The sequence below is a fragment of the Coregonus clupeaformis genome, chromosome 23, assembly GCF_020615455.1.
Source record: "Coregonus clupeaformis isolate EN_2021a chromosome 23, ASM2061545v1, whole genome shotgun sequence".
NCBI classification, from domain to species: Eukaryota; Metazoa; Chordata; class Actinopteri; order Salmoniformes; family Salmonidae; genus Coregonus; species Coregonus clupeaformis.
The window spans coordinates 33,696,690-33,718,502 of NC_059214.1; the positions used below are offsets into that span (position 1 = coordinate 33,696,690).

General features: G+C 41.7%; 2 protein-coding genes across 10 annotated transcripts in view; one reads left to right on the plus strand and one right to left on the minus strand.

Annotated features, from left to right (window-relative positions):
- The window catches only part of ift88 (intraflagellar transport 88 homolog), a 44,346-nt gene extending 28,327 nt beyond the window's left edge, over positions 1–16,019 (minus strand). For 3 of the 9 annotated variants that reach the window (XM_041844525.1, XM_041844523.1, XM_041844518.1), the window contains exons 1-16: positions 15,867–16,019; positions 15,530–15,623; positions 15,346–15,408; positions 15,171–15,230; positions 14,876–14,914; positions 14,622–14,675; positions 14,422–14,485; positions 10,627–10,696; positions 10,413–10,503; positions 10,194–10,298; positions 9,951–10,053; positions 9,487–9,833; positions 9,268–9,338; positions 9,070–9,156; positions 8,863–8,968; positions 8,415–8,501 (exon numbers count right to left, since the gene is read on the minus strand). In XM_041844525.1, coding sequence (XP_041700459.1) covers positions 8,415–8,501; positions 8,863–8,968; positions 9,070–9,156; positions 9,268–9,338; positions 9,487–9,833; positions 9,951–10,053; positions 10,194–10,298; positions 10,413–10,503; positions 10,627–10,696; positions 14,422–14,485; positions 14,622–14,675; positions 14,876–14,914; positions 15,171–15,230; positions 15,346–15,408; positions 15,530–15,610 — 1,428 coding nt within the window. In that variant the 5' untranslated portion in view covers positions 15,611–15,623; positions 15,867–16,019. Of the gene's footprint in view, positions 1–8,414; positions 8,502–8,626; positions 8,633–8,862; positions 8,969–9,069; positions 9,157–9,267; positions 9,339–9,486; positions 9,834–9,950; positions 10,054–10,193; positions 10,299–10,412; positions 10,504–10,626; positions 10,697–14,421; positions 14,486–14,621; positions 14,676–14,875; positions 14,915–15,170; positions 15,231–15,345; positions 15,409–15,529; positions 15,624–15,866 lie in introns of all 9 variants that reach the window. The other 6 variants (XM_041844526.1, XM_041844520.1, XM_041844527.1 and 3 more) reach the window with 4 other exon arrangements.
- A 276-nt stretch (positions 16,020–16,295) lies between these two features.
- LOC121536894 (lambda-crystallin) overlaps positions 16,296–21,813 on the plus strand; it is a 35,407-nt gene continuing 29,889 nt past the window's right edge. The window contains exons 1-2 of the mRNA XM_041844528.1: positions 16,296–16,499; positions 20,144–20,251. Coding sequence (XP_041700462.1) covers positions 16,459–16,499; positions 20,144–20,251 — 149 coding nt within the window. The 5' untranslated portion in view covers positions 16,296–16,458. The remainder of the gene's footprint in view (positions 16,500–20,143; positions 20,252–21,813) is intronic.

The window sequence follows — 21,813 nt, forward strand, 5'->3', positions numbered from 1 at the left end:
CAACGAAGGAGTGGCTTCGTAAGAAGCATTTCAAGGTCCTGGAGTGGCCTAGCCAGTCTCCAGATCTCAACCCCATAGAAAATCTTTGGAGGGAGTTGAAAGTCTGTTGCCCAGCGACAGCCCCAAAACATCACTGCTGTAGAGGAGATCTGCATGGAGGAATGGGCCAAAATACCAGCAACAGTGTGTGAAAACCTTGTGAAGACTTACAGAAAACGTTTGACCTGTGTCATTGCCAACAAAGGGTATATAACAAAGTATTGAGAAATGTTTGTTATTGACCAAATACTTATTTTCCACCATAATTTGCAAATAAATTCATAAAAAATCCTACAATGTGATTTTCTGGGGAAAAAAATTCTCATTTTGTCTGTCATAATTGATGTGTACCTATGATGAAAATTACAGGCCTCTCATCTTTTTAAGTGGGAGAACTTGCACAATTGGTGGCTTACTAAATACTTTTTTTCCCCACTGTACATACATACATACACACACATACATATAAATATACACACACATATCCTTAAAAAAATATATATTTCCCTTTATTACTTTCCAACACAACCCCCCCCCCTCCCCTAATTGGAGTAAACTAGTGAACAACAAGCTTAGTCCTCTACTTCCAGCTTATACATACTATATAAATTTTATGGACACAGTCAATTTTACAATAATTCTATTTTGTTTGTTTTTACTCCTGAACTTCCTCTACCCTCAACCTCTCCGATAATTTTCATGTTGTCCATCCGGTTTGCTTCTATATGCCATATCTTTCTAACTGTGCTCTTTCACAAAAGCTCTCAACCTATAACCTATATACTTATTATGGACACAGTATGCTTTACATTAGTTATCTTGTTCTTATTAGTTGTTGTTAGTTGTTATTAGTACCATCCTTAAGCTCCATTCAACACCTCCCACCTATCTCTTAACACCATCCATACTGGATTACTATTTGCCATATATTTTTCAACTGTCCTGTGATGTTTCACAAAAGTTCTGAACCCTTCTATTCTCATTGTTTCTACAGATTGTAATTAGAAAATAAACATTTTTGCTAAAAGTATTAATATATTATTGATCGATTGACTACAACTTTTCAGATCACCCAGTAGTGCTATCTGCAGGGTTAGCTCCAGGTACAGTGCCTTGCAAAAGTATTCATCCCCCTTGGCATTTTTCCTATTTTGTTGCATTACAACCTGTAATTTAAATGGATTTTTATTTGGATTTCATGTAATGGACATACACAAAATAGTACAAATTGGTGAAGTGAAATGAAAAAAATTACTTGTTTCAAAAAATTCTAAAGAATAAATAACAGAAAAGTGGTGTGTGCATATGTATTCACCCCCTTTGCTATGAAGCCCCTAAATAAGATCTGGTCCAAACAATTACCTTCAGAAGTCACATAATTAGTTAAATAAAGTCCACATGTGTGCAATCTAAGTGTCACATGATCTGTCACATGATCTCAGTATATATACAGTGAGGGAAAAAGTATTTGATCCCCTGCTGATTTTGTACGTTTGCCCACTGACAAAGAAATGATCAGTCTATCATTTTAATGATAGGTTTATTTGAACAGTGAGAGACAGAATAACAACAAAAAAATCCAGAAAAACAAATGTCTAAAATGTTATAAATTGATTTGCATTTTAATGAGGGAAATAAGTATTTGACCCCCTCTCAATCAGAAAGATTTCTGGCTCCCAGGTGTCTTTTATACAGGTAACGAGCTGAGATTAGGAGCACACTCAAAGGGAGTGCTCCTAATCTCAGCTTGTTACCTGTATAAAAGACACCTGTCCACAGAAGCAATCAATCAATCAGATTCCAAACTCTCCACCATGGCCAAGACCAAAGAGCACTCCAAGGATGTCAGGGACAAGATTGTAGACCTACACAAGGCTGGAATGGGCTACAAGACCATCGCCAAGCAGCTTGGTGAGAAGGTGACAACAGTTGGTGCGATTATTCGCAAATGGAAGAAACACAAAAGAACTGTCAATCTCCCTCGGCCTGGGGCTCCATGCAAGATCTCACCTCGTGGAGTTGCAATGATCATGAGAACGGTGAGGAATCAGCCCAGAACTACACGGGAGGATCTTGTCAATGATCTCAAGGCAGCTGGGACCATAGTCACCAAGAAAACAATTGGTAACACACTACGCCGTGAAGGTCCCCCTGCTCAAGAAAGCACATACAGTGGGGAGAACAACTATTTGATACACTGCAGAATTTGCAGGTTTTCCTACTTACAAAGCATGTAGAGGTCTGTAATTTTGAACATAGGTACACTTCAACTGTGAGAGACGGAATCTAAAACAAAAATCCAGAAAATCACATTGTATGATTTTCAAGTAATTAAATTGCATTTTATTGCATGACATAAGTATTTGATACATCAGAAAAGCAGAACTTAATATTTGGTACAGAAACCTTTGTTTGCAATTACAGAGATCATACGTTTCCTGTAGGTCTTGACCAGGTTTGCACACACTGCAGCAGGGATTTTGGTCCATTCCTCCATACAGACCTTCTCCAGATCATTTAGGTTTCGGGGCTGTCGCTGGGCAATACGGACTTTCAGCTCCCTCCAAAGATTTTCTATTGGGTTCAGGTCTGGAGACTGGCTAGGCCACTCCAGGACCTTGAGATGCTTCTTACGGAGCCACTCCTTAGTTGCCCTGGCTGTGCGTTTCGGAAGACCCAGCCACGACCCATCTTCAATGCTCTTACTGAGGGAAGGAGGTTGTTGGCCAAGATCTCGCGATACATGGCCCCATCCATCCTCCCCTCAATACGGTGCAGTCGTCCTGTCCCCTTTGCAGAAAAGCATCCCCAAAGAATGATGTTTCCACCTCCATGCTTCACGGTTGGGATGGTGTTCTTGGGGTTGTACTCATCCTTCTTCTTCCTCCAAACGAGGCGAGTGGAGTTTAGACCAAAAAGCTCAATTTTCTCTCATCAGACCACATGACCTTCTCCCATTCCTCCTCTGGATCATCCAGATGGTCATTGGCAAACTTCAGACGGGCCTGGACATGCGCTGGCTTGAGCAGGGGGACCTTGCGTGCACTGCAGGAGTTTAATCCATGACGGCGTAGTGTGTTACTAATGGTTTTCTTTGAGACTGTGGTCCCAGCTCTCTTCAGGTCATTGACCAGGTCCTGCCGTGTAGTTCTGGGCTGATCCCTCACCTTCCTCATGATCATTGATGCCCCACGAGGTGAGATCTTGCATGGAGCCCCAGACCGAGGGTGATTGACCATCATCTTGAACTTCTTCCATTTTCTAATAATTGCGCCAACAGTTGTTGCCTTCTCACCAAGCTGCTTGCCTATTGTCCTGTAGCCCATCCCAGCCTTGTGCAGGTCTACAATTTTATCCCTAATGTCCTTACACATCTCTCTGGTCTTGGCCATTATGGAGAGGTTGGAGTCTGTTTGATTGAGTGTGTGGACAGGTGTCTTTTATACAGGTAACGAGTTCAAACAGGTACAGTTAATACAGGTAATGAGTGGAGAACAGTAGGGCTTCTTAAAGAAAAACTAACAGGTCTGTGAGAGCCGGAATTCTTATTGGTTGGTAGGTGATCAAATACTTATGTCATGCAATAAAATGCAAATTAATTACTTAAAAATCATACAATGTGATTTTCTGGATTTTTGTTTTAGATTCCGTCTCTCACAGTTGAAGTGTACCTATGATAAAAATTACAGTCCTCTACATGCTTTGTAAGTAGGAAAACCTGCAAAATCGGCAGTGTATCAAATACTTGTTCTCCCCACTGTATACAGGCCCGTCTGAAGTTTGCCAATGAACATCTGAATGATTCAGAGGAGAACTGGGTGAGTGTTGTGGTCAGATGAGACCAAAATGTAGCTCTTTGGTATCAACTCAACTCGCCGTGTTTGGAGGAGGAGGAATGCGGCCTATGACCCCAAGAACACCATCCCCACCGTCAAACATGGAGGTGGAAACATTATGCTTTGGGGGTGTTTTTCTGCTAAGGGGACAGGACAACTTCACCGCATCAAAGGGACGATGGACGGGGCCATGTACCGTCAAATCTTGGGTGAGAACCTCCTTCCCTCAGCCAGGGCATTGAAAATGGGTCGTGGATGGGTATTCCAGCATGACAATGACCCAAAACACACTGCCAAGGCGACAAAGGAGTGGCTCAAGAAGAAGCACATTAAGTTCCTGGAGTGGCCTAGCCAGTCTCCAGACCTTAATCCCATAGAAAATCTGTGGAGGGAGCTGAAGGTTCCAGTTGCCAAACATCAGCCTCGAAACCTTAATGACTTGGAGAAGATCTGCAAAGAGGAATGGAACAAAATCCCTCCTGAGATGTGTGCAAACCTGGTGGCCAACTACAAGAAACGTCTGACCTCTGTGATTGCCAACAAGGGTTTTGCCACCAAGTACTAAGTCATGTTTTGCAGAGGGTTCAAATACTTATTTCCCTCATTAAAATGCAAATCAATTCATAACATTTTTGACATGCGTTTTTCTGGATTTTTTTGTTGTTATTCTGTCTCTTACTGTTCAAATAAACCTACCATTCAAATTATAGACTGATCATGTCTTTGTCAGTGGGCAAACATACAAAATCGCGAGGGGATCAAATACTTTTTCCCCTCACTGTACACCTGTTCTGAAAGGCCCAGAGTCTGCAACACCACTAAGCAAGGGGCACCACCAAGCAAGCGCACCATGAAGACCAAGGAGCTCTCCACACAGGTCAGGGACAAAGTTGTGGAGAAGTACAGATCAGGGTTGGGTTATAAAAAAATATCAGAAACATTGAACATTCCATGGAGCACCCTTAAATCCATTATTAAAATTTTTAAAGAATATGGTACCACAACAAACCTGCCAAGAAAGGGCCGCCCACCATAATTCACAGACCAGGTGAGGAGGGCATTAATCAGAGGCAACAAAGAGACCAAAGATAACCCTGAAGGAGCTGAAATGCTCCACAGCGGAGATTGGAGTATCTGTCCATAGGACCACTTTAAGCCGTACACTCCACAGAGCTGGGTTTACGGAAGAGTGGCCAGAAAAAAGCCATTGCTTAAAGAAAAAAATAAGCAAACACGTTTGGTGTTCGCCAAAAGGCAAGTGGGAGACTCCCCAAACATATGGAAGAAGGTACTCTGGTCAGATGAAACAAAAATTGAGCTTTTTGGCCATCAAGGAAAACGCTATGTCTGGCGCAAACCCATCACCTCTCATCACCCCGAGAACACCATCCCCACAATGAAGCATGGTGGTGGCAGCATCATGCTGTGGGGATGTTTTCCATCGGCAGGGACTGGGAAACTGGTCAGAATTGAAGGAATGATGGATGGCGCTAAATACAGGGAAATTCTTGAGGGAAACCTGTTTCAGTCTTCCAGAGATTTGAGACTAGGACGGAGGTTCACCTTCCAGCAGGACAATGACCCTAAGCATACTGCTAAAGCAACACTTGAGTGGTTTAAGGGGAAACATTTAAATGTCTTGGAATGGCCTAGTCAAAGCCCAGAACTCAATCCAATTGAGAATCTGTGGTATGACTTAAAGATTGCTGTACACCAGCGGAACCCATCCATCTTGAAGGAGCTGGAGCAGTTTTGCCTTGAAGAATGGGCCAAAATCCCAGTGGCTAGATGTGCCAAGCTTATAGAGACATACCCCAAGAGACTTGCAGCTGTAATTGCTGCAAAAGGTGACTCTACAAAGTATTAACTTTGGGGGGGTGAATAGTTATGCACGCTCAAGTTCTGTTTTGCATCTTCAAAGTGGTAGGCATGTTGTGTAAATCAAATGATACAAACTCCCCAAAAATCAATTTTCATTCCAGGTTGTAAGGCAACAAAATAGGAAAAATGCCAAGGGGGGTGAATAATTTCGCAAGCCACTGTAAATATTGCAATCCTTCAGCCATTCCTGGACCTGTGACCAAAAACAAGCTACAGATGGACAGTACCAAAACATGGAATTGGTACATCAAAAATCTCTTCCCAACTATTTTGCAATCTATACGGGACGGCTGTCAATCCTTTGGTCTTTAAATGAAACTGGTATACATTTTTATTTACCACAATTTTCTTTAACCAATTATGGTCTTTAATGCAGGGCCGACAGAGAAGTTCCTTACTTTTTCCCCCTTCCACTTTCCTCTTCCATTTTTGCAGTAATGCTGCAATTATTTGGTTGTAATTTTGGGTAGAGCAGACATTTCCATATGTTTTTGTTAGCTGCATGTGCGACAAATTATATCATAGATAGGACTGGTGGAATTAAGAAGATTATATCTTTTTAAACAGTTTTTCAAAAAATAATGGTTTTTTATCAATTAGTATATTTGAGTTTAACCACAATATTTGTTGCATTATTTGTTCTGTCATTTCTGGAGGATTAAATTGAAATCGCAACCAACTTTCTATGGCTTGTTTTAGAAATAGTGATATTTGGGAGATTATTTCCTTTTCAAATAACTGAAAGTGAGAGGTTGTAATCTGAATAAAGGGAAAAAGGCCATTCTTTAACATGGGGTGAGACAATCATACTAATTTGCTAGAGAACCAGTTCGGATTTAAGTATAACTTTTGTATGACTGAAGCTTTTAGTGATAGGTCTAATGCTTTAATTTAATATTTAATAATAATTCATATTCATTATATAAATAGGCCCGTTTAATTTTTTCTGGCTTGCCGTTCCAAATCAAATGGAATATTTTGTTCTCTTATAATTTAAAAAACTGTTCGCTAGGCGTAGGCAAGACCATAAGCAAATAGGTAAACTGGGATAATCGACAGTATTTACCTTTCCATGGTAGCAAGATCTTATCTATTTTTGCTAACTTTCTATAATAATGTATTGGAGTGAGATCATTTATTTCCTTTGGGATATGTATTCCGAGTATATCCACATCACCATCAGACCATTTTATAGGTCAACTATATGGTAATGTAACATTTTTATTTTTTAGTGATCAATACGTAATATAGTACATTTATCATAATTTGGTTGTAATCCAGAGAGGTTAGAAAATGTATCTAGATCCTCTATGAGCCTGTGGAGGGATTCGAGTTGTGGATTTAAAAGAAAACATGAATCATCCGCATACAATGACACCTTTGTTTTTAAGCCCTGTATTTCTAATCCCTTGATATTATTGTTGGATCTGATTTTAATAGCTAACATTTCGATGACCATAATAAATAGATATGCCGATAGTGGACAACCTAGTTTTACTCCTCTTGACAGTTTAAAACTTTCTGAGAAATAGCCATTATTGACTATTTTACACCTAGGGTTACTATACATGATTTTAACCCATTTTATAAGCGATTCTTCAAAATTGAAATGATCCAGGCATTTATATATAAACTCCAGTCGTACTTTATCAAATGCCTTTTCAAAGTCTGATTTTTCATAGTGTTCTATTGTTTCCAGTACTTGCCTTATATTATCTCCAATGTATCCTCCATGTAAAAAACCTGTCTGATTAGAATAATAATGTCCGACAATACCTTTTTAATTCTATGCGCTATACATTTTGCTAACATTTTTGCATCACAACACTGATTTGTAAGGGGCCTCCAATTTTTTTTATGGACTGGATCTTTATATTTCCCACTTGTATCCTGTTTCAGTAATAATGAAATCAGACCTTCTTCTTGAGTGTCTGATAATCTACCATTTACATAGGACTGGTTAAAACACGCTAATAACGGTCCTCTGAGTATATCAAAAAAGGTTTGGTATACCTCTACTGGTATGCCATCCAACCCTGGAGTTTTCCCAGACTTAAAGTCTTTAATTGCATCCAGAAGTTCGTCCTCTGTATTTTCACCTTCACATGGCTGTTAATTTTACATTATCAATAGAAAAAAAAATCCCTTCAATTAGCTTCAGTTAGATGAGATGGAGGCGACTGAAACGAAAACATATCCTTAAAGTACTTTGCTTCCTCCTTCAAAATATAATTTGGTGAATGATGGGTGACTCCATCATTTGTAACCAGCTTCAGTAAATTATTTTTGGTAGCATTTCTTTGTTGAAGATTAAAAAAGAATTTGGTGCATTTTTCCCCATATTCCATCCATTTTGCTTTATTTTTATAATATATTACACTTGATCTTTCTTGAATAAGTTTCTCCATTTATTTTAGTTTTTCCTCTCATTTATTCTGAGCCTCTATGTTACAATTTTTATTGCTATCAATCTGGTCTGTTAAACCTTCTATTTCCTTTGTTAGTATGGACTCTTTTGACCTAAATTGCTTTTGTTTTCGAGATGAGTACTGAATTGCATGGCCTCTAAAGGCACATTTAAAAGTGTCCTATACAATAAGGGGATTTGCTGTACCTATGTTATGTCGGAAAAATTCAGTTATAAGGAGAAGGTCTTACCAGGAAGTAGAGGAAGGAGAGGTTAGTGGCTGCAGCACTCTTCACTCTGCTGTCTTTCTTCTCAAACGTCTTCAGAGTCTCCACAGCCTGTTGGAGGAACCCTATCACTTAGCATCACTATAACATTGACACGCTCATATAGTATACATACACTCACCTCATAACATCTGACAAGGACATTACACATACAAACGAAAGAGCAGAACACATACCTCAAGCTTAAGAGCCATGCAGATGGAGAAAAGGAAAACAAACCAAATGGAGGGAGTGAATAGGAGAAAAGCTGTGGTGAAAGTAAACAGCTGAATGGAGAATCTGATACATAGGCAGACAATACAGTCAAGCAGCAGATATGTACACACACACATAATGGAGTGAAAACGAAAAAATACATAATTTCCCTCATGTGGTACAGGTGAAGACTGTTTAGACTTGGTGACACACTCACACCAACCTGGTTGAAGTCCCTCTGTCTCAGGTAGGTGATGGCTTTGTTGATCTCTAGGTCATTGGCCAGTTCTACGTACTGGGAACTCTTCACCATGTCCACACACCTACAGAAACAACCACACAGAGTATAACCATTACTGTACTGGGACTCCAGCCCACGTTTACCCTGTATCGCCCTCTGGTGTTGAGGTTTGGAAAGACACACCAGTCAAATCCGGCGGCGAACGTCGCCTCGATGGATGGGGCGATGAGCTTGGCCGATGTCATGATGAATTTCTCAGCCAGGGCTTTACTGCAGTCAAGAGAACAGATTCCAGCGGCCACAAACAATGAGTGGAACATGTCATAGAGATGTGAAAACACTAAAGTGACATTTTGTATAATGTACGAATAAGACAGTTACCGTTCTCTCTCCATCTGGTGAAGCTTGTCGTTCTTGATGGCTTCAATAACCAGGTTGGCATGTGTATCATCCTGAAAACATAACTAATGTGGATGATTTGTGAAGCATAACATGCAGTAAGTGCTACTAAAAATGAATCCTAAAACTTTCCATGTTCTGAAGAGTGCACACTGGAGTGCTCTGCTATGTTTAGTTTGAGAATAGAATAGAAGTGCTCACGTTGGGTGGGATGTACTTGTCCTCCTCGTCGATCCCCAGAGGAACACAGATGAGCTTCTGAAAGGCCTTCTTCATCCTCTCTCTGTCTCCGATGGCGTAGTAACACAGGATCAGGTTAAAGCCTGTCTTAATGTTGGGGCTCTCGCTCATGATGTGTTCAAAGGAGGTGATGGCGTCAGAGTACTGGCCCATGCGGATGAAGACCACACCGATGTTCTGCATGATCTTGATCCTCATCTCCTTGTGGGAGTTGGAGATCTGGTCCAGGGCCATGCGGTAGAACTTGATGGCCTTGGGGTAGTTTTTCTGCTTGAAGTAGATGTTGGCCATGTTCACTTTTAACCTTCCTGGAAAGAAAGTAAAACATTGTTCAGACAAACAGGTGTTTGGGCTAGTACTGCTTATCAATGCTAGTCTGTAATTTCAGTGGCAAATCTAAAATATGACATCCTTCTCCCACCCACCTGCATTACTGAACATCTTGTTCTTTACGATGACCTGGTAAGTGTTCAGGGCCTCCGCGTACATGTCATTGTTAGCGTACTGAGTTGCCAAGTTAAACAAGACCTGGAAAAATAAATAAATATATAAACTAAGATCACATCTGACCAACACTGACCTCAAAAGACAATGTCTGTCACAAGTAGGTGAGGTCCAAGTGATGTGGGCTGATGAGTATTTCTATTGACAGTTGTTATTGTTCTCACAGAGTATGTGAGGTCCAGGTTGATGTGGTCTGCATTGCCTGACTGCTCCCTCTGTCTCACCAGTGCTCTCTCCTTCCGCCCTGCCTCTTTGGCTCTATCTAGGGACTGTAATAAACAATGGTAGAAAACACACACAGTCAGAGGTAAAGCATCACACATCCCTAAGTCTGCGATGTCTGTAAGTTATTCGGTACAGATAAGAGGCAGGGGGAGACTGACCAACTGTAGGTCTCCACGGCCGTGCGCCAGGCAGCTCTCCTCTATCAGGTCGTTCACCTTCTTCTCCAGGATCTTCACCTTCTCATCCGGCCTGAAAACAACAAATAGTCCTAACCATCATTATACCTTCATCATCCTACAGAATCACAGGAGAAAACCTGAGAATCGCATATTGAAATGAGGGTAAGCAGCAGAGACAGAAACAAACTCTTACGTATCTTCACTTTTGCCCTCCAACGGAGGAGCTGGTCCTTTGGACTGACCCAGTGGGTCAAATGTAGACCCTGGAAATATCAGAAACATGTTTTGTAACAACCTGCGCTTGAGAAGTTCAGTACTTGCTGTCTCCATTTAACAAGCAGGGTTTTTTCTCGATCAAAAAGGGGCTTAGGTGGTGGGCGTGGGAATGAGCGCGGTCGGCCGTCGGCGAGGCTACATTTTAGAGAACATTTTAGAGGCCCTCACCTTGGCGATGTAGAGACATTTTAGCATTTTCAAGCCAATTTCCTGCGATTCTACAAATTTCTCCATGGAGATGAGGATTTTTTTTTCAGTTTTAAAGCTAATTTCCTGCAATACTACACATTTTGCCATGCAGCTGAAAGAAAATGTTTCCATTTTCAAGCTAATTTCCTGCGATTCTACAGATTCTGCCTTTGAGCTGAGAGAAAATGTTGCAGTTTAAAGCTAGTTTCCTGCAAATCTATGCATTTTGCCATGGATAATGCTGTGTTCTTTTGCTTAAACATAATAACAAAATGAATACTGCTAAATCCATTGTTTTTGTAATTTTAAATTCTCCCTGACTGTCTAGCTTTTATTTTGGCGATTGTTAGTTCTCAAAGATTTTATAATAAAAAAAGATATACAGTACCAGTCAAAAGTGTCAAAAGTTTGGACACATCTACTCATTCAAGGGTTTTTCTTTATTTTTACTATTTTCTACATTGTAGAATAATAGTGAAGACATCAAAACTATGAAATAACACATATGGAATCATGTAGTAACCAAAAGTGTTAAATCAAACTATATTTTATATTTGACATTCTTCAAATAGCCACCCTTTGCCTTGATGACAGCTTTGCACACTCTTGGCATTCTGTCAACCAGCTTCACCTGGAATGCTTTTCCAAAAGTCTTGAAGGAGTTCCCACATATGCTTAGCACTTGTTGGCTGCTTTTCCTTCACTCTGCCGTCCGACTCATCCCAAACCATCTTAATTGGGTTGAAGTAGGGGGATTGTGGAGGCCAGGTCATCTGATGTAGCACTCCATCACTCTCCTTCTTTGTAAAATAGCCCTTACACAGCCTGGAGGTCTGTTGGGTCATTGTGCTGTTGAAAAACAAATGATAGTCCCACTAAGCCCAAACCAGATGGGATGGCGTATCGCTGCAGAATGCTGTGGTAGACATGCTGGTTAAGTGTGCCATGAATTCTAAATAAATCACAGACAGTGTCACCAGCAAAGCACCCCCATACCATAACAACTCCTCCTCCATACTTTACGGGGGGAATTACCCATGCGGAGATCATCCGTTCACCCACACCGCGTCTCACAAAGACACGTCGGTTGGAACCAAAAATCTCAAATTTGGACTCCAGACCAAAGGGTAAATTTCCACCGGTCTAATGTCCATTGCTCGTGTTTCCTGGCCCAAGCAGGTCTCTTCTTCTTATTGGTGTCCTTTAGTAGTGGTTTCTTTGCAGCAATTCGACCATGAAGACCTGATTCACACAGTCTCCTCTGAACAGTTGATGTTGAGATGTGTCTGTTACTTGAAGCATTTATTTGGGCTGCAATTTCTGAGGCTGGTAACTCTAATGAACTTATCCTCTGCAGCAGAGGTAACTCTGGGTCTTCCATTCCTGTGGCGGTCCTCATGAGAGCAAGTTTCATCATAGCGCTTGATGGTTTTTGCGACTGCACTTGAAGAAACTTTCAAAGTTCTTTACATTTTCCGGATTGACTCACCTTCATGTCTTAAAGTAATGATGCACTGTCTTTTCTCTTTGCTTATTTGAGCTGTTCTTGCCATAATATGGACTTGGTCTTTTACCAAATAGGGCTAACTACACTGCTCAAAAAAATAAAGGGAACACTTAAACAACACATCCTAGATCTGAATGAATGAAATAATCTTATGAAATACTTTTTTCTTTACATAGTTGAATGTGCTGACAACAAAATCACACAAAAATTATCAATGGAAATCAAATGTATCAACCCATGGAGGTCTGGATTTGGAGTCACACTACAGGCTGATTCAACTTTGATGTAATGTCCTTAAAACAAGTCAAAATGAGGCTCAGTAGTGTGTGTGGCCTCCATGTGCCTGTATGACCTCCCTACAACGCCTGGGCATGCTCCTGATGAGGTGGCGGATGGTCTCCTGAGGGATCTCCTCCCAGACCTGGACTAAAGCATCCGCCAACTCCTGGACAGTCTGTGGTGCAACGTGGCGTTGGTGGATGGAGCGAGACATGATGTCCCAGATGTGCTCAATTGGATTCAGGTCTGGGGAACGGGCGGGCCAGTCCATAGCATCAATGCCTTCCGCTTGCAGGAACTGCTGACACACTCCAGCCACATGAGGTCTAGCATTGTCTTGCATTAGGAGGAACCCAGGGCCAACCGCACCAGCATATGGTCTCACAAGGGGTCTGAGGATCTCATCTCGGTACCTAATGGCAGTCAGGCTACCTCTGGCGAGCACATGGAGGGCTGTGCGGCCCCCCAAAGAAATGCCACCCCACACCATGACTGACCCACCACCAAACCGGTCATGCTGGAGGATGTTGCAGGCAGCAGAACATTCTCCACGGCATCTCCAGACTCTGTCACGTCTGTCACGTGCTCAGTGTGAACCTGCTTTCATCTGTGAAGAGCACAGGGCGCCAGTGGCGAATTTGCCACTCTTGGTGTTCTCTGGCAAATGCCAAACGTCCTGCACGGTGTTGGGCTGTAAGCACAACCCCCACCTGTGGACGTCGGGCCCTCATACCACCCTCATGGAGTCAGTTTCTGACCGTTTGAGCAGACACATGCACATTTGTGGCCTGCTGGAGGTCATTTTGCAGGGCTCTGGCAGTGCTCCTCCTGCTCCTCCTTGCACAAAGGCGGAGGTAGCGGTCCTGCTGCTGGGTTGTTGCCCTCCTACGGCCTCCTCCACGTCTCCTGATGTACTGGCCTGTCTCCTGGTAGCGCCTCCATGCTCTGGACACTATGCTGACAGACAGCAAACCTTCTTGCCACAGCTCGCATTGATGTGCCATCCTGGATGAGCTGCACTACCTGAGGGTTGTAGACTCCGTCTCATGCTACCACTAGAGTGAAAGCACCGCCAGCATTCAAAAGTGACCAAAACATCAGCCAGGAAGCATAGGAACTGAGAAGTGGTCTGTGGTCACCACCTGCAGAACCAGTCCTTTATTGGGGGTGTCTTGCTAATTGCCTAAAATGTCCACCTGTTGTCTATTCCATTTGCACAACAGCATGTGAAATATATTGTCAATAAGTGTTTCTTCCTAAGTGGACAGTTTGATTTCACAGAAGTGTGATTGACTTGGAGTTACATTGTGTTGTTTAAGTGTTCCCTTTATTTTTTTGAGCAGTGTATATACCTTGTCACATCACAAATGATTGGCTCAAACGCATTAAGAAGGAAAGAAATTCCACAAATTAACTTTTAAGAAGGCACACCTGTTAATTGAAATGCATTCAAGGTGACTACCTCATTAAGCTGGTTGAGAGAATGCCAAGAGTGTGCAAAGCTGTCATCAAGGCAAAGGGTGGCTATTTGAAGAATCTCAAATATAAAATATATTTTGATTTGTTTAACACTTTTTTGGATACTACATGATTCCATATGTGCTATTACATAGTTTTGATGTCTTCACTATTATTCAAAAAAAAATCCCTGACATGGTCTGCATACTTTAGTCTATTGGGAGTGTATGAGACCACCACAACCCTCTCCCTCCCTCCTGCCCTCCCTAGTAAGCTCACCTCTGGTCATGGCTGAAGAGTAGCCTGCTGCTCTGACTGCAGTCATAGGCCTAGCTGCTCCATCCTGTCACAACACATGACACCCACAGTTCAGCACATACATCAGATTTCCATGTTCTGAGCATCATCTTTCTCCACATAGTACTGGGTAAGAATCCAATAGGAAAACTAGAGAAACTGATCAGTATTGATGCTCTCACCTGTACAGCACCAGTCATGGGTCTGCCCATAGATGAGGCCATGGGCATCCTAGACTGCAAGTCACAGCATTAAAGACAGACATTCACACATTTTTAAAAACATCAACGAGGTCTAGAAAAGATAAAACACCATCAACTGAATCAGTCAATAAAAAATTATCATATTGCTTTTTTTTTAGACAAGGGTTCTATTCTCCTCTCTTGAAAATGTTCACCTAACTTGCTACCAAGTATGGCATGAATGAAGCTCTCACCTTCAGAAGCCTGCTCTCACTGCCAAACCTGCTCTCTACCTGAGTGTCAAATATCAAACATGCTCAAATGCAATACAATACTCTAAGCTATTTCGTCTCACTTATCATTGGCTCTATGTGCCTCCGCTTCACTAATCTGTGAACAATTAGTTTGCATCCCATACTTAGGACAACAGTATCACTTACAGTAATTCCATCTCAACCCTAATTTATAGCCTACCCATCATTGAAACATTGATTTACAATTAACATGTTGTAATAAGTCAACCAAATCTTACACAATCCATACACTTACTCCAAAAGAGGTCCCCAAAGCCCGTCCTCCAATGGCAGTGCCAGGAAACTTGGCAGTCATCTTAGAAAATTAACAAAAATAATGTATATCTCGATTCAGTTTTTATTGTCATTAGCACATTGTTTTAATTATGCCATATTTTGACTAACTGTCAAGACACTGTTATAACACTCACGGGGGGCCTTCTCCCATGGCTTGTTCTGACTGCTTGCTGAAAACCAGCATCATTGTCAAGTTCCTGTTAAACACAAGACATGAATTCAACAATACTATAATCAATCACAAATTCAGTATGAAACAAGAGTGAAGATGAGGTAGTACCCTAATTCAAAAGAAGACACTAGGCTAGCTATAGCTACCTCTGAATCAAATGTTGGATTGTAGTCGTTGTAGCCCGAGTACAGGTCATCTTCCTCAGCAGCAAGATGTACATGTTCCATCTACTCTGCGATTCTGTCAGGCCCAGGAGAAGGAGGGCAACAACACAGGTTTTAGATTTGATGCATGAGCATAGCTATAAAGAATCTGAATGGCATTGACTCACAAGGCAAACTATTGGGCAGTTCATTAGATTAACCGTTAGCTGGCCAGCTAGCTAGCTCAGCATTTCATTAGCTAACGTAACTAGGTAGCTAGCTCATTAACGCTAACGTTAACTAGAAAAAGTACAATTACGAATGGATACTGACTACTTACAGTCAACACTTCTATGGAATGGAGTAGATGCTGTCTTCTCTAACTAAATAAAACAATATAGCTATATTGAAACGAGAGAACAATATATTGATTTCAAGTATGATATTCTCGGAGGAGAATATATTGTTAGGATTTTGTTGTCATTTCTGAGCGTTCAGATCCCACAATGCAAAGCTACATGGGTGGTATTGAATTGGTTTTCAAGCCTCGATTGGTTTGAATGTACGTCAATCATAGTAGGGTTTGGTTTTGCGCAATACAATTGGATAAGAGCGCCCAATTCCGTTACTAGGATACAGTACGTGAGGAAGCTGCGCCACCAGTTTCATCAAAAAAAAAGAAATTCCAATGTTATCAGCTTAGAATGTAAAAAGTAACGTTATAGCTAACCAAGAGCATTACCACATGATTAATAAAATAATGCAAATCGGTGAACGATGAATTTTCTTCGCTCGTTTTTATTTTGAACATTTTGGGGCACTGTACAATCACGTGACTAGCAGGGGCGTTTCAGGATTTGCATGCAGAGTATTATTGGGAAAACAGTGAGTCTTCAATGCAGCAATAACTTACTGCTAATCAAAACTGCAAAATGAGTTCCTCTGAGGGGAAGACCATTACCGTTATTGGCAGGTGAGCAGAAGCCTCACATTTCACGAGTTTTATCTGTCAAGAAAATATTGCTCCAGCAACAAACGTTAGCTAGCTAGCTAACGTTATGTGCTTAATGCACGTGATTTTCGAGCTGAGCAGTGTCAGCTGATCAGTAACTAAACAAATTAGTTCATTTTCATGACACTGAACATTTGGCGTTACAGATATTGTATTCATATTTGTTGTGCATGTGTCAAGACAAGAGAGAAAAGCCTTTGTATTTTCTAGCCTATAACGTAACTCACTGAATGTGCCATATCAGAATGTAGTGCTAGTAGCTATAGGCATATCATGTAATGTTATCTGAATTTAAATGTATTTTTGTCTAGATTCAAATGTAGAATGTAGTATAATAGTTTTTCCAAACGTATATGGTCATCATATGGCTATTTTGATGACGCCGACAGTTTCTTTCAAGAACAGGCATCACTTTTTTTTGTTGCCTTTGCTTTCTTATTCCTGCCTCCTTCTCTAGTCACCATGTCTGGACAATCCTGAAGGATGTTGAGTGCACAAAAATGTCTGCTCTGTCACTGTTGAACCTTGCCACCCTTTTTTTGGAATTAGAGCCACAAATGCTTGTCATACAACAAGGTTTACATTTTGGTTCATGATTAAATTAACATGTTCACCTTTGGACTGACCCCCAAATCGAGGATCACTCCTATTATGGGTATCGAAAGTCACATTTACATAATTTAGCAGTCACCACCCCCTTTCAAAATGCCTTACAGCCTGAAATGAAAACACATAAAATCAGACTTTTTCCGGGTTTATTTACACAGTAACCCACAATATCCAAGTGGAAAACAAATCTAAAAAAACACTTTGAAAATTAATACTAATTAAAACAGTAAAATACCCTATTTGGATAAGTGAACACCCCCGAGTTAATACTTGGTGGAATCATCTTTTGCTTGAATTACAGCCATGAGTCTCTTTGAATACGTCTCTACTAACTTTGCCCACCTAGACTGTGCAATATTTACCCACCTAGACGTTGCAATATTTGCCCATTCTTCCTTGCAGAATTGATGAAGCTCAGTCAAATTGCATGGTGACTGCTCATGGACCGCACTCAAGTCGTTCCACAGATTCGATGGGATTTAGGTTGGGGCGCTGACTAGGCCACTCAAGGACATTCACCTTCTTGTCCTTCAGCCACTGTACAGTTGCTTTGGCGGTGTGCTTTGGGTCATTGTCATGTTGAAACGTGAACCATCTTCCCATTTTCAACTTCCTGGCAGAGGGCTGCAGGTTCTCCTCAATAATCTGCATACATTTCCCAATGGGTGGCCCCAGAGGGAATCAAACCCACCACCCTAGTGTTACAAGTGCCATGCTCTAACAACTGAGCGACACAGGACTACTTGGTGGTTAGGGATTTTATTTCTCATCAAAAAGTATACACAGACTTGTTAAAATGCCAGGTTTTTGTGATGTAAAAGAATGAGACAAAGATATGTCAGAACGTTTTCCACTGTTAATAATGTGAACAATTCAATTGAAAAACAAACTGAAATCTTTGAGGGGGAAAAATAAAAACCTTACAATAACCTGGTTGCATAAGTGTGCACATGCTCTTATAACGGGGGATGTGGAGGTGTTCAGAATTAACCAATCACATTCAAACTCATGTTAAATAGAAGTTATTACACACCTGCCATCATTTAAAGTGACTGATTAATCACAAATAAAGTTCAGCTGTTCGAGTAGGATTTTCTTGACATTTTCTTAGTTGCATTTCAGAGAAAAAGCCATGGTCCGCAGACAGCTTCCAAGGCATCAGAGGGATCTCATTGTTGAAAGATAGGAGTCAGGTGAAGGGTACAAAATAATTTCCAAATTATTACATATACCATGGAACACAGTGAAGACAGTCATCATCAAGTGGAGAAAATATGGCTCAGAGACATTACCAAGAACTGGACGTCCCTCAAATTTATGAAAAGACGAGAACTGGTCAGGGAGGCTTCCAAGAACATTAAAGGAACTGCAGGAATTTCTAGCAAGTACTGGCTGTGTGCTACATGTGACAACAATCTCCCGTATTCTTCATATGAATGGGGTAGGGTGGCAAGACAGAAGCCTATTCTTACAAAGAAACATCCAAGCCCGGCTGAAGTTTTCAAAAACAAACATCAAGTCCCCCAAAAGCACGTGGGAAAATGTGTTATGGTCTGATGAAACCAAGGTTGAACTTTTTGGCCATAATTCCAAAAGGTATGTTTGGCACAAAAACACTGCACATCGCCCAAAGAACACCATACCCAGAGTGAAGCATGGTGGTGGCAGCATCATGCTTTGAGGCTGTTTTTCTTCAGCTGGAACCGGGGCCTTAGTCAGGGTGGAGGGGAATTATGAACAGTTCCAAATACCAGGCAATTCTGGCACACAAACTTCAGGCGTCCATTAGAAAGCTGAAGATGAAGTTCACCTTTCAGCACGACAACGACCCAAAGCACACATCCAAATCCACAAAAGCATAGCTTCACCAGAAGAAGTTAAACGTTTTGGAATGGACCAGTCAGAGCCCAGACCTGAATCCTATTGAACATCTCTGGGGTGTTCTGAAGAGGGCTGTGCACAGGAGATGTCCTCGCAATCGGACAGATTTGGAGCACTTTTGCAAAGAAGAGTGGGCAAATATTGCCACGTCAAGATGTGCCATGCTAATAGACTCCTACCCAAAAAGACAGTGCTGTAATAAAATCAAAAGGTGCTTCAACAAAGTATTAGTTTTAAGGGTGTGCACACTTAAGCAACCAGGTTGTGAGTTTATTTTTCCCCCTCAAAGATTTTTGTTTTTCAATTGAATTGTTCACGTTATAGGTCACATTAAAGGTGGAAAAAGTGTTGTCACATGTAGCACACAGCCAGTACTTGACAGAAATTCCTGCAGTTCCATTGTTGCTGTAGGCCTCTTGGAAGCCTCCCTGACCAGTTCTCGTCTTTTAAATTGGAGGGACGTCCAGTTCTTGGTAATGTCTCTGTTGTGCTATATATTTTCTCCACTTGATGATGACTGTCTTCACTGTGTTCCATGGTATATGTAATGCTTTGGAAATTATTTTGTACCCTTCTCCTGACTAATATCTTTCAACAATGATATCCCTCTGATGCCTTGGAAGCTCTCTGCGCACCATGGCTTTTTCTCTGAGATGCAACTAAGAAAATGTCAAGAAAATCCTACTAGAACAGCTGAACTTTATTTGTGATTAATCAGTCACTTTAAATGATGACAGGTGTGTAATGACTTCTATTTAACATGAGTTTGAATGTGATTGGTTAATTCTGAACACAGCCACATCCCCAGTTATAAGAGGGTGTGCACACTTATGCAACCAGGTCATTGTAAGGTTTCTATTTTTCATTTTTCCTCCTCGAAGATTTCAGTTTGTTTTTCAATTGAATTGTTCACATTATAGGTCACATTAACAGTGGAAAAAGTTCTGACGTGATTTATCTTTGTCTCATTCTTTTACATCACAAAAACATGGCATTTTAACAGGGGTGTATAGACTTTTTATATCCACTGTAGCCATTCCGGGGCAATCCAAATATCCCTCGGGGTACAGTAAAGATTGATGAATGTTGACTCTGTTGTTCTGTGTGTGTTTCAGTGGGCTGATTGGGCGCTCCTGGGCCATGGTGTTTATGAGTGGGGGCTACAGAGTGAAGATCTATGACAACCAGCCAGGCCAGGCTGCCAGGGCCATCCAGGAGGTCAGGTGAGTGCTGGAAAACAAGGCGAAACATTACCAAAATATATCATAACCGCATCGACTCATACATGGTCCTCTGTAGCTCAATTGGTAGAGCATGGCGCTTGTAATGCCAGGGTAGTGGGTTCGATCCCCGGGACCACCCATACGTAAAAATGTATGCACACATGACTGTAAGTCGCTTTGGAAAAAAGTGTCTGCTAAATGGCATATTATTATTATTATTACATAACATGCATGACCAAAATACCCCTCTGTCCTCTTTTCCACTCACACCGAAGACACACCAAAAAACATGATCAAATGTTATTTGCCACATGCGCCGAATACAACAGGTGTAGACATTACAGTGAAATGCTTACTTACAAGCCCTTAACCAGCAATGCAATTTTGTAAGTTTTTAAAATATATTTTTTAAAGTGGTAAGTAAAAAAAAATTAAGCAAATAACTAAAGAGCAGCAGTAAAATAAAATAACAGTATGGAGGCTATATACAGGGGGGTACCAGTGCAGAGTCAATGGGCGGGGGCTCCGGCTAGTCGAGGTAATTGAGGTAATATGTACATGTGGGTAGAGTTAAAGTGACTATGCATAAATAATAGACAGAGTAGCAGCAGCGTAAAAGAGGGGGGTGGGCCTTCCTCTGACACCGCCTGGTATAGAGGTCCTGGATGGCAGGAAGCTTGGCCCCAGTGACGTACTGGGCCGTACGCACTACCCTCTGTAGTGCCTTGCGGTCAGAGGCCGAGCAGTTGCCATACCAGGCAGTGATGCAACCAGTCAGGATGCTCTCGATGGTGCAGCTGTAGACCTTTTTTAGAATCTGAGGACCCATGCCCAATCTTTTCAGTCTCCTGAGGGGGAATAGGCTTTGTCGTGCCCTCTTCACGACTGTCTTGGTGTGTTTGGACCATGATAGTTTGTTGGTGATGTGGACACCAAGGAACTTGAAGCTCTCAACCTGTTCCACTACAGCCCCGTCGATGAGAATGGGGGCGTGCTCAGTCCTCTTTTTTTTTTTCCTGTAGTCCACCATCATCTCCTTTGTCTTGATCACGTTGAGGGACAGGTTGTTATCCTGGCACCACACGGCCAGGTCTCGGACCTCCTCCCTATAGGCTGTCTCATCGTTGTCGGTAATCAGGCCTACCACTGTTGTGTCGTCAGCAAACTTAATGATGGTGTTGGAGTCGTGCCTGGCCATGCAGTCATGGGTGAACAGGGAGTACAGGAGGGGACTGAGCACGCACCCCTGAGGGGCCCCCGTGTTGAGGATCAGCGTGGCAGATGTGTTGTTACCTACCCTTACCACCTGGGGGCGGCCCGTCAGGAAGTTCAGGATCCAGTTGCAGAGGGAGGTGTTTAGTCCCAGGGTCCTTAGCTTAGTGATGAGCTTTGAGGGCACTATGGTGTTGAACGCTGAGCTGTAGTCAATGAACAAACCCATCAACAACCATAGAGTGTACTGTGTTGAAAACATGGACAAATTATGATTAGTTGAACATTACGAGATGACACAGCGCTTTAGGTGAACATGGGCCTCTTCCCTGTGGTGTTTCTATTATATG